Source organism: Ambystoma mexicanum, chromosome 12, assembly GCF_040938575.1.
Source record: "Ambystoma mexicanum isolate Mex_15411 chromosome 12, UKY_AmexF1_1, whole genome shotgun sequence".
In the NCBI taxonomy this organism is placed as follows: Eukaryota; Metazoa; Chordata; class Amphibia; order Caudata; family Ambystomatidae; genus Ambystoma; species Ambystoma mexicanum.
Genome location: NC_090936.1, coordinates 557,968,870 through 557,981,083, shown reverse-complemented (window position 1 = coordinate 557,981,083; position 12,214 = coordinate 557,968,870). Strand labels below are relative to the sequence as shown.

The window sequence follows — 12,214 nt, the reverse complement described above, 5'->3', positions numbered from 1 at the left end:
TAGAGTTTGTAGGCCACAACAGTGACAAGAAGCTAAGGGTTTGGGCGAGAAAAAATGTATGCATGGCAGATGAGTCAGAGGTATTGATTTCATTACCTTTCAATGCAGTGGATGGCGCTGTGATATGGCGGCAATGTTGAGGGGTTTCCGGGTGTAGTCTTCGTATAGCTAAGTGCAGAAGTAGTGGGCAGTAGCGGGCGGGGGGGGAGGGGAGTATAGCACCATACGCACCCTAACAAGGTCATCCAGTGGAACGCAGCCATATAATCGGGCCTTTGAATTCAGCCACGATTTTGGTCGGCTCCTGCTGGTCGTTGCTGATGGTGCCTATTTAGTAGTAATTTCTTATTTGTATTGTGACGAGTTATTTGCTCCATGGTATACTCTTCCTTCTTCCTGTGTCTCCCCGGTCCCCTGTTACCTTTGCTCTTCTTTGGAAATGGTCCTAGGACTTTTATGGGTCTGGCATCGGTTCTCATTCTTCGCTGCACTTGCGAGTCTGCTTTCTCAGCGTCCCTCGCCTGCGGTCCTCACACTTTGAATTTCTTCAGTATCTCTCCAGGAGCAGCGTCTTCTGCAGCAGCCTGCCTCTGATGGTCTCTGCGTTGTTTCATGTGTCCACTGCCCACCCTGACTCTCTCAGGGTCACGTCACCACTGATTTCTCTCCTGCTCTCGGTTATGCTGCCAGTTCATAGTTCGTTCACTTTCCTCCCGGAAAATTTGGATTTTGCAGGCTCCACGTTCCCCGATGGCCCGGCTTACATCAGCAGGGTTCTTCCTCTGTATGGAGACATGCTGCTCTCTGTTAGTACTCGTTCCCTCTCCTTATATGATGTATGTTCTCCTTTCAATCCACTCGTCTCAGTGGATTGCTCAATTTTTGTTTGAGATTTCCTCTTTCTTGTGAAGATTGGCATCCTTCAGCCACTTCTTCGCGTGCAGTCGTGTTTGACAAGACTTGATAGTCCCATGTATGCAAAGAAGAAATAAGTCCTCAAGGTGTGGGAACTCCTGTTCCCTGCACACTGTCTTAGGTTTATAAAAGACAAACAATTCTATATAAAGTATACATAAAAGATTTCATAGAGATATTTATGAAGTACATGGTTAGTCATTAAACATTCATGAAAGAAGTTCTTCTTGGCATCCAATGTTGTCGTGAAACCGACAAGCTTTAATATAAAACAAAACCCAATGCGTTGCGAGAAATTATTCCCTCTCTTCTTCAGGGGTATATTCCTTAACAAGTGTAGGATGTGTTTGAAGAGAGCGTTCTCCTTGGGTGGGAGAATAACACTTGGCATCTCTGCAGCTCATCGTGCCCGTTCGCTTTGCTCCGCGCTCCCGAACCGCTTCAGAGGAAGTCATGTAAATTATTCCAGAGTTCTACCCCTGTAGTTTTCAGAATTCGGTCACCCAATTTCTTCCTTTTATCAGTCTATAGACCATGCCTTGGGTTTCAAAGATAGTGTGACGGAAAGCTATCTGCAAGGGTTTAAACGCCTCAGCCTTTTTGAAAGGATGCAGGCAATTCAGTTTCTGAAAGAGAGGCCTGCTAATCAGACCATCTCTTTCATAATGCTCCATGTCAAAAGCCAAATTGTACCCATGTACCTTTTCTTGAACAGTATTCCGACATTCTCATGCCACTGCCCTGCAGAGGCAGCAGGGCTGCTCCAAAAGTGTCAGCTAAGGGTGGTAACTCAATGACAGGCTGGTGGGTATTAGCTGTCTGGCCTGCTTGTGCCCACAGCAACCTTGTGGGTCCCTGCTCAGGTTGCTTCTATTTTGATTTCCCCCTCTCCAAGGAAGGCTGACACTGTCCTCTGGGAGACGGATAACATCCCCAGGAGATCACTGGGAACCAGCACTTCAAAGACAGTCCTGATATGACAATGACACCTTCACATCAGAGATGATTATTTCTGGAGCCTTTTTGAAGTAGGCAGACAGAAAGAGGAAGGTGTGCAAGTATAGTAGCCCAGAGGAGAGGTTTCGATCAGTGAGGGGTGCCACTATCTTGGATCGTACTAGTGCTCCCTAAACCTCTTTAGCCAAATCACTCTGAGTATGAAATTGGGGGCAAAGGACGCTTGGTACAGTAGCCTGGATAGGCCCTTAACAGGCCTGCTCTGGACCTGTCTGCAGTAGCATTTTGGCTATATAAGGAGTGTGGGGAAGAGTCCCTCCTCTAAGTTATTTTATCTTTGTACTCCAAGACAAGAAGGATTTACCTGGAACTCTGAAGTGGATAAAGTCCTCTGCTTAGAAGTATAGAAAGAAGTTTCCAAGGAAGAGGAAAGCTTTTCTCCCTACCCATCTCAAGGGCACATTTGGGGTGAAGCCGCTGTGTGGCAAGGCCTACTGCATCTGATGCAATATTATCCAGGATCCTGCGTCTGGTGAGACTGAACCCCCTGCAAGTGCCCTCTACAAAACGTCCTGGTTGGGAAGGAAGGAAGAAGGGACTCTCCTTGCCCCTGAGACCCTGGACGGTGTCTCAGCAACCACAGAAGCGACCCCTGGCCCTGGATCCCCTTGCATTTCCAAAACACCTTGATAGTGGTTTTGGCACCCTCAATGTCATCCAAGTTACTGCATAGGAACCTCCAGGATTAATACCGCACTTTCCTGCTGGAACCCCCACCATCTCAGAATTTTGCTCTAAGCACACCCTTTGCTATCTCTGGACTTGAAACCCACTAAGTCTTCTATCCCCAACACAACTATACCACCTGCTCATCTGCTTCTTTGAGCTCAAAATCGTTGCCGCTGCAGTACCTTGATGCTGTGTTGAGTGAGGAGGGTCTGCTTGCTGCTGAAGGCCAGTCTCTGCTTCTCCATATCCGAGGCCGCAGAATTTTCTCTAACGCCGCCGTCCTGACATCCCCTGCCAGCGCCTTCAAGAACATAAGGTATTTGAAGTGACCTCACTCTGCCTTAAAGGAACTTAATGCTTTTTAAGCCCAACTTCTGTACGTTTTCAAAGACCTCGTCATGAACCTGACATTTTACTGCTGAAATCTTTTCCTAAGCACCTGTGCCTTTCAACCAAGAATACTTTAAAGTCTGTATTTTCATATAGGGGTGGATCTTCAATGTTTTTAATTGGTTGAATGCTTTGTTCTTGTTTTTATAGAGCCTTAATTGGACATTGTTTTATTTTGGTATCACTGTACGATTGTTTCATCTGTGACAGCTCTCAGCCCTCGGACCATGTTAGCAAAAGAGGTCATGGAACTATACGTTTTGGGCAGTATCTATTTCACCTTTATGGTTGGGATCAGTGCTGATTTAGTAGTAGTGTTGTGCGTGTTGTATTGCGGGTCAGTCGTCTTTTTGTCATAGATAGCATTGTTGCAGTGGTGTAGTTTTCTGGTTTGGTCTTCAGATTGCCAGAGCTAGATTTCCAATAGACCTGATGGATAAAGCAGAGAGACTTGAGGTTATGAAGGCTTCAGTAGGCAGCCAGTGGATCGTTTTAAACATGGAGGTAATCTAGGTGCTAGGTTTCAGCCCCAGGATCAGTGTGGCCTGGTTAATGACTAAGTTTGAAGGCAATGTCGACAAGTAGTTACTACAGAAAAGGCTGCATGCTCTCAACACGCTTGGATGCCGTTAATTGAAGTTCCATTTCGTGGGAGCACACTATGTAGACTTTTGTGGTGGTCAGCTGTCGGACTGAATTTTCAACCTCCACATAGGCCGAATGCCTCGCAATAAGTGTGATCATCCTACCAGCAAATTGTGATAAGTCTGCAAAACATTGTTCATCTCAGACTTCAGTGGCATCACTGTCTGAAAACAAATGCACTCTCCTCAACCTGTTCAGAGGTATGGTTGAGCCCATTAGTTTCAATTTTGGCTTTATAACATCGACTACACCTACACAAGTGATAGAATGTCTCCACTGGCTATAATGGAGTAAGTAAATACCTTAGCTTGCCTCCCTCACATGATGTTCTGTACCTCATTGTAGAAGTATTCAAGGAACCCTCTCATGGTAGATTTGCGGGGGTACGTTTGCTTCTTCCCTTCTGGGTACCACTAACACTTCAGCCACTACACACCATTTTCTACCTGAGGGAACTCCACCCCCCCCACCCAGATGGTGGTAAGAAATTACTTCTGCCCCGAGGAGTACAAGGATGAGTAGTGGCTAAACCACCTAGTCGATCCTCCCTGTGATTAATTGAATTCTGCCCTGCAGATGTTCAAAGGTGAATAGATGCGAAAGCGCTTACTCAACCCTCACACTTCGACAAACTCAGAATCAACACAATCGTAAAGGTAAAACAGGAACAGTTAAGAGAGATGCCTCCATCGCCTTTTGTGGTAACGTGGGCAGAGGGAAGGCTATACTTTCAATAGTTGTGAATGTGATGATGTAGCGAGCCAAACAGTGAAGCATGACGGTCCAAAATAAAGGTCTATCCAATCAAGGTTCTATACAAATATATAGACTTTCATCACACACACCGTGTGCAACAGGAGCTAAATGTTGAATGCTACACAAACCAACCCCAGAGGAAAGAATGCAGAATAAGCAAAGATTGCAAGATGCAGCACTGGGGCGAAAAGGCAAGTAAAAGCCACAATGTTAATGATATATTCTTGGGTGAAAAGGGGATCAATGTGACATAACTAAAGGGGCAATTAGCAGTCAATAATACCTGGTTGTGGTTCGACAGAGTTGAACCAGACTTGAGCTGTTGTGCAAGCAGTTTGAGGCAACCAGTTTGTGTTCAGCGAGCTGGCATCGAGCTTGGGTGAATCTGGCTGCTCTGAGTGGTTCAACTGAGGCATTTGATTGATACAGGTTGGAGCTTTCAATATGCTTGCTTCATGGTTCAAGCCGGTTTGAGTCGGGTTGTAATCTCTGGGTAGAGTTAAGTGATGCCATCCCAAGCATCACTCGCTGACCCTACCTACAGGTTACAAATGAATGTCGAACTGCGACTTCATCGAACTGCACACGGAGCATCAGGATCACTGCTTTGAACCGTCATTGACCCTAGAGTCGAACCAGGGAAGCGGATGTTCGAAGCGGTGATCCTGGTACTTCCCTGTGCAGTTCAACAATGTGTCCGTTTGATGTCGGGTCGAGTCATTTGTAATCTCTGGGTAGGCTCAGCGGGTGACGCTCCCATGGTTTAAGTCGAGGTCTGGCAATAAACAGTTGATTTGAGCTGAGCAGGTGATGGGCTCAGTGATGCGTGATACAGTTTCGAGCTGGTTTGAGATGCAAGCAAGGTGGTTCAAAGAGTTGGGTTCAGTGCCAAAGGCAGCTCAGGCAGGTCCTGTGGTTCAAGAAGCAGTAACCACGGTTTTGAAGCAGCGCAACCTGTTCAATGCAATGAAAACGGGGGATCCTGGCTGTCTTGACTCTCAGGATTCTGAAGAGTCCCAGTGAAGGAGGCGCCGCCCAGATCAAAGTGTGGAACTGGTTACATATTGTCCCATCATATGTGTCATCTGTAGCCATATGTAATCCCAATTGTTCCATTTACTGATTTTTCTCCCCAACTAGTACTGAAAGTAAAATCTTAATGTGCCCCAATGCTAGGGATACACTCGCTGTTTGTTTCTCGAATTGATCCATTTACCTGCCCCTTCTGATAATGGCGGTAAACCTTTCCTCAAATTCTTCCTGTCCATTTGTGGCAATGAAACATACTTCAATTTGTTTTCTGGTTGCTGAACAAGTGGAAACTGCATTGCAGCTGATACAATCTCTTCTCTAACTTCCTTTCTTACATACGTTTCCCACACTGCTAAGACTGCTCTCATGTACCCATAATCCCATGCAGGATCCCCCTGACCCTCCGGGTACATAATATAGCCATGTCTATGTATCTTTTTTGAAATTTCCCCCTCCTGGGCCACAATATAAATGTATGTTTTAGTTCCTCTGTCCATTTTGCTAGGATACAGCAAAATGCTCGTCCATAGAATCCCATTCAATCTATTCTAACCGCTGTACCAGTGTAAGATTCTCTGCAGAGGAACATCTTCACTTCTCACTCCCTCTTCATTCTCTTGCTGTCTTCACTACCTCCTGTATAAATTGTGATGCCATCCCGTCTCCCTTCTTTCCATCGTCCTCACTGTCCTTTTTCTTTACTTCTAGTACATTCAGCAGTGGCCTCGTTTTCCTTCTCTGATTCCCCCTTATCTCCTTCTTTATCAACATACTCAGAACCCTCGTATTCATTTTCTTCAATTTCCATATCTGCATTGGCCATTTTCCATAAGGCCCCCACCAACTCTTTGAAGCTTTTCCCTCTTGTCTCCATATTAATGAGAGCTGAATATCGTGCCTATTCAGACCCTCCTTTTTATCCTCCAATATGCTCGAATTCCTCCACTTGTCGCATAAGAATACGACTCTCCTCCATGTGACTCTTCAGTTCTTTTTCTTTCTATTCTTCCTTTAGTTTAGCAGCTGTCTGTTGCATTCTAAACAATTTCTGTCTACTCTACCCAGGGGCTCTAAAACAGCCTTCTCTTTCCCACTACCTGACTCCATTAATGAAGCATCATATCCTGCATGCATTCTTCCCTGTGTATGCTTTGTTTTACACCTAGTTTTAGACTTTTCTCCTTTTCCCTCTGATTCTTAATGTGTCTATCTAAACATGTAGGTTCAAGAACAAAGTTTCAATACTTTGTGATTTACCCTTTATCTTCTATTTTGGTTCCCTAATTGGTGGTATTTTATATCCTGTAGCTGCTTTTTCAGTAGCAGGATACATGGTGCCTAAAGATTTATGGTGCCCTATGTCATATGGAGGCGGGCAGTGGATTCTATGATACTATATTTCAGGGTTTTGTGCATGACATAGTGTATCATCCCCATGTTCATGCCTTACTTTTAAAATGTGCAATCTTTTTTTCCTTTTCTTCCCCTGCATGGTTGCCTGTTCTATAGTGTACAGGTGTTCCAGTACCCTGGGACAGAAAACCCAATTTTTGGCAAAGACACAGTGCACCCATTCTGCACTATATTTTCATATTTTACTTTTGTCACGTGAATTTCACACATCGTTTCTAATGGTACCATTCAATTACTTCACCCATACTTTGCAGGAGAAAAAGTTCCTGCAGCTCTCTTCTTCTTGGCCTGAGCAAAAGGCGATTGGTGGCTCCCTTATCTTCACCTAAGCACAGGAGTGCTTTGATGGGTCCTGTATTTCAAATCTCCTCACTCGCGCAATACTTGCTGCGTGGATCACTTTCATTCCCTTTGAAACACGTTCTCTCTCCCTCCAACTATATCAACACCCAGGTTTCCACCTCCTCCTGTGCTCCACACACCCTTTGTCCCACTGCCGGTCTCCAACCACTCAGAGTTCCAAGACTTTAAGGAAAAGCTTGGTGTCTGACTTACCTTTCATTTCATGCACACCAGAACTTTGAGGACTGAACACCGGTGGTGGGTATCCGGGAAGCGAAGATTGCCACTGGAAGATGCAGGACTCCTGGCCTCCTACCGGGCTTGCCAAATTTGTACTAGAATATTGAAGAAAAACACAATAAAGTGAGACGCAGGCCCATGGCCCATGTTCAAAGGAAGTTCCCTTTTATTGCAAATTGGCCAGAAGATTTGCTTAAGCTTGTGGTTAACACACATGACTCCAGGTAGTCCAAGGCAGCAGCGCTTGTATACAGAAAAAAGGATGCTCGTTATTAATTCATTACATAGGAGTGCACATAGACGGAACCTACTTTACAATGGTTTATGATCACTGAAGACTAACAGAACAATTGTAAGTACACTTATCCGTTTATATGTTCTTGTCAGGAAGGACTTGCCTTGAATTAGTAACTAAACCAAACGCAGGTGAGTACATAAAACCTAGACCTTATGTCACCCTTCCACAACCCACAAACATAAACCTGATCCTCTACACAAAATGGATGTCCGCTTTGGTACAGGCACTAGATAAAAATTAAAATGGCACCCATTTAACTAAGATGGCTGCTAAAATACATTGTCGCAAACAGAAACGTAATCTCCTTAGTTCAGATTTCTCCCTTCAGTGCACAAGTATGTGATCAGTAGTAATGAGATGGAAAAATCTCCTGTAAGCCAAAAGTCAGTCTGTTAGTGTGATGCTGGGAATGCATTGGAGGGACAGGGCCTCCCTGTCCTTGTCCTGCAGCCCTTTTTCATTTGTGTTCTGTATGTGTTTTCTGCCCAGGGGCCCATGTTGGACTCCTGGCAATGCAGCTCTTGGGGGTACAACCCTGTGCCCCTAGTGTATGTTTTTGGGCACCTGTGTGTGTGGCCCACAGTGCAGGGTATGGGCTGGTGGCAGCTCCATGCTGAATTTTACAGGTGCTCTGAGTATCCTCCATTTTGGGATACCCAGGCCCTGCCATTGGAATCAGTTGATTCTGATATAAAACAAGATGGCCCCTGTGGCCGTTTGCTTTCTATTGCCTGTTAACTTGTTTTCCCAAAGACCTGGGAAGCCCTGACTCTGTCCCTTCCCCCTGACTGGCTGTTGGGTGGACGTTCCATATATGGTATTGTAGTGAAGCCCAGGCCAGACTGGCTGGAGTCTTCCCAGTGATGTATGTTGTGGGTACACCCTGTGGGTGGGACCTGGGTGAATGGAGTGTGTGACCAATATGCACTTCTTGTTGTAGATGTCTGGTTTCTAGTATGAAATATAATGACTGAGAAAGCCCTGCCCGAAACTGGTATGAATGCAGTGTGTAGTGTTGAATGGCTGGGTACTTGTCCCAATACACATTCTTGTTGTGAGTGTCCGAGAGGGAGGAGAACGGCCTGAATGCACTGTATGCCTGATTGGCTGACTGACTGCTGAATGCCCTTCTGAGTGATTGGTTGCCTGAATGTGACCCAGCAGAATGAATGGGAGATCAACAGTATAACTGGGGGCCTCTCACTGCTAGAAATCGTTCAAAAGCTGAAGTCGAACTGATGCTTGATCTCGAAGCCGAGCCTGAAGAAGGTGGTTGACTGCTGTTAAATCTGAAAGCCGCCGTGATGTCGAGACTGATCCAAGAGAAGACCTGGTTAGGCACCCTCTTCCCAAAGCTCCCTGTAAGTCAGACCCTCGACAGGCTGCCGAGGAGAACGAAGATGAGCACTGTACATTCCGTCCACCTTCGTCGACCAGGGTTCGCAGGTTTGCTATAACCGCTAGAGGCCCGTCGAAGCAGTGTTGCCCAGAAGCGGGGACCGCTTGACACCGTGCCATCAACGACCGGAGCCGCACGCTCCATTGATTAAGACCTATGATTCCCAAACGTGCTCGTCCGCACTGCCGACAGCCTTATCCCACTGTATAAGGCCAGGCCGTCGATGCGCCGAGGAGCATCCGCTGGTGGGTTTCCCGCCACCCAAAGACCGTAGAGACGCCGGACGACTCGACGCCCTTGCTGGGCCACAGTTCTTCACCAATTCCTTGCAGTCCTGAACTATCGACATCGAGGTGCCCCGCACGCCTCTTCCTTGCAGGATGTCCGAGTCATCGATGAGCACCGCCAGGACCGAAGCTGCTGCCTCGACCCCACCGAACTTCCATCGAGGATTCTCGATGCCGAGTTCACTTTCTTCGAGGCCCATCAACGATCCGTGGCTCCTGCTTTAAAGGATCCCTTGATGCCTCCTCGAGGAACTCTGCTATTCCAGGTACATTGGAGTGGTAGAGACATTTTAGAAGGGAATAAGTCTCATTGAACAATATATGGACCAGGCTTGTAGTATATCTTTATTTTACAGGTTGCCCAGGTGGGGGGGGGGATCTCCACACAGAGCTGTGTCTAGTGGTAGGGGCCAGTATTCTGCCAATTGTTCTAACCAACTGCTTTCCTCCTATGTCTATTGTTGGTTACCTTCATTAATTGATTTGTGTGACATTTGGCCAGAGTACAGTTGATGCACTTTAATGAAATCTGATAATAATTGTGGTACCACTTAGAACTGTATATATTTTCCACTGTAGATTAACTGAGCACAAAGTGAGTTATTGTGTATATAACTTAGAACCTTATATACAGACTATGTGTGGACATTCCTTTGTGGGTGCTTGGGGACTACACTGTACTTAAGAACCAGCCTGCATCACCTCCTGAGAAGCTAGGACTTGATTGCTCGACCATAGCTAACGAATAGAGAATGTTGCCTGGGGTCCTCTGTGCCTCTCCTCTGCCGTACAGAGAGCAGGAGTACAGACACCCCCCTCCAGTCTTTACAGTTAGACAGTACCAAAGAGACGTTTATACATTAACCAACTTTGGAGCGTTCTATAATGAAAGTCTTGCGCATTGCTATAGTACCTGTTTTATGTCGACTACGTCCTGAATTCTATGCCATGGATTTTACCAAACCGTATGTTTTTAAACCAAATATTAAAAACATGAAATATGAAGTTAAAAAAGGGTTCATTATTATGAATCAATTTCATTGTTTTTGCCATTTTCACTGAATCATTGTACCTACATATATTTGTGTGTGTGTGTGTGTATGGAGAATGCATAGAAACTAAACAAAATGTTATGCACTAAACTGAGTATTTTGTTGAAGAACATTTTTGACTTAACGGCAGAGATTTGTTTTTCAATTTTCTTCCCAAATTCTGAATCATTTTTTTCTCTCTCGTCCCACAGAACAACAATTAATTATTTTGAGGGGGGCGATATCAGCAGCGATGAAGACTCGTGTACCCCTATTGACATTGCCCGTTCGGTTGAGATTTCATTGCCACCACCTGTGGACTTTCTATCAGAAACGCGCCTACCATCCCCCAAACTCGGTCCAACTAAAGAGTCGGGGCATTCGCAGGGTCAGTTGGGTATCTTTGCCAACCCCTTTCGGGAAGAACAGAAGACACAACTCAGCCTTTTGCAAAAGCATGTACAGCTGACCGTGCGGGAGCAACCAGTGGAAATTGGTGGACGGAAAATCTGTTTGGCATACCGGAAAGATGGACGATGCCGTTTTGGCAGAAGCTGTAAATTTGCCCATGACAGTGATCTAGAGGTAGGGTCAAATGCTGGAATCTCTGGAAGCCACACAGGGGATAATGCAATGCTTTTATCAACACAGGAATGGGCTGGTGGGGAGGAAGAGGCCACATTTGGGATGGTGCAGCCTGTGCAGGGGAAGAGAAAAGCGGGCCTGAGCCAGACTTTAATACCGCCAAAACGCTCCATGAAGGATTATAAAGCTCAGTTAAGCAAGGAGAGGCCGTGGGTTTTATGAGTGTTGGTGCAGTAGACTAAATACAAACAGTTTAACTATTTAAGAGCACAGATATGTATTTTGTCTCTCTAGAAGCACAGGAAGATGTGTGCCAGCGAAGCTCCACCCTGTGTACCTGGGATAATGAATTCCTCTGTCCAATATTGCAGACATGGAAATCCTTTGAAAGAACTGCAACTTTCTTGTTGAGTCTTGAGGCTTATTCTGACATGGATGCTGTGTAATTCAGACAATTTTATTGATTCACTGAATTTACCCGAAGGCTATTGCACTCTTGATTAGGACTATAGGCAGGGTGCAAAATTTCAAGTTACTAACCAGCCATTCTAAAAGTTACTTGCCACCTCAATTCTATACTTACAAACAGCACACCATTTCTTGCTCACTAAGAGTCAATTGTCACTAGCCAATGGCTAGAATGGCGAGTGCAAAATTTGCGCCCTGGTTTAGGGCATACAGGACTGCAAGAATGTGATTCGTCCTCCGCTCCTTGCCAAGGCCATTAAAATTGAAATGTTGCTCGTGTCATGTGAAATGGATCTTGGGTAACTTATGTCTTCCCATACACTGCTGGGTGTGGGGGACTATGCCTGCACTGTAAAAGATGGCACATGGAAGTAATTAAACACTTTTATTTTCCTTCTAATTGCTTTCTGCCTTTATTTCCATGTAAGGTACACTGATCGATCAATCTCATCATTTTCTTCTAATGAACTCTGTTTTAATTGGTTTTCCTTTGCCTGTATTGTCTTTCTTTTATGCTACCAGCAAAATGGTGAATGATTGTACTCTAGTTACCATCTGCAACAGAAGACGCCCAGTATGTTTGCTCGGCTCACTGGACAGGGATGACCCAGTGATAATTTGAATAAATGAACAGTACATAAGAGGAGTATGGAAAGAAATGAAGAAATATTTAATGCTTGACATTTTTTCGACTTGTGGGGGGGGAGGTTGAGTTAAAATATCAAAC

General features: G+C 45.3%; 1 protein-coding gene across 2 annotated transcripts in view; it reads left to right on the top strand.

Annotated features, from left to right (window-relative positions):
• LOC138513768 (uncharacterized) overlaps nt 1-11,887 on the top strand; it is a 28,429-nt gene extending 16,542 nt beyond the window's left edge. For both annotated transcript variants that reach the window (XM_069628859.1, XM_069628858.1), the window contains exon 3: nt 10,647-11,887. In XM_069628859.1, the coding sequence (XP_069484960.1) occupies nt 10,647-11,241 (595 nt within the window). In that variant the 3' untranslated portion in view covers nt 11,242-11,887. The remainder of the gene's footprint in view (nt 1-10,646) is intronic.
• The last annotated feature ends 327 nt before the right edge of the window (nt 11,888-12,214 follow it).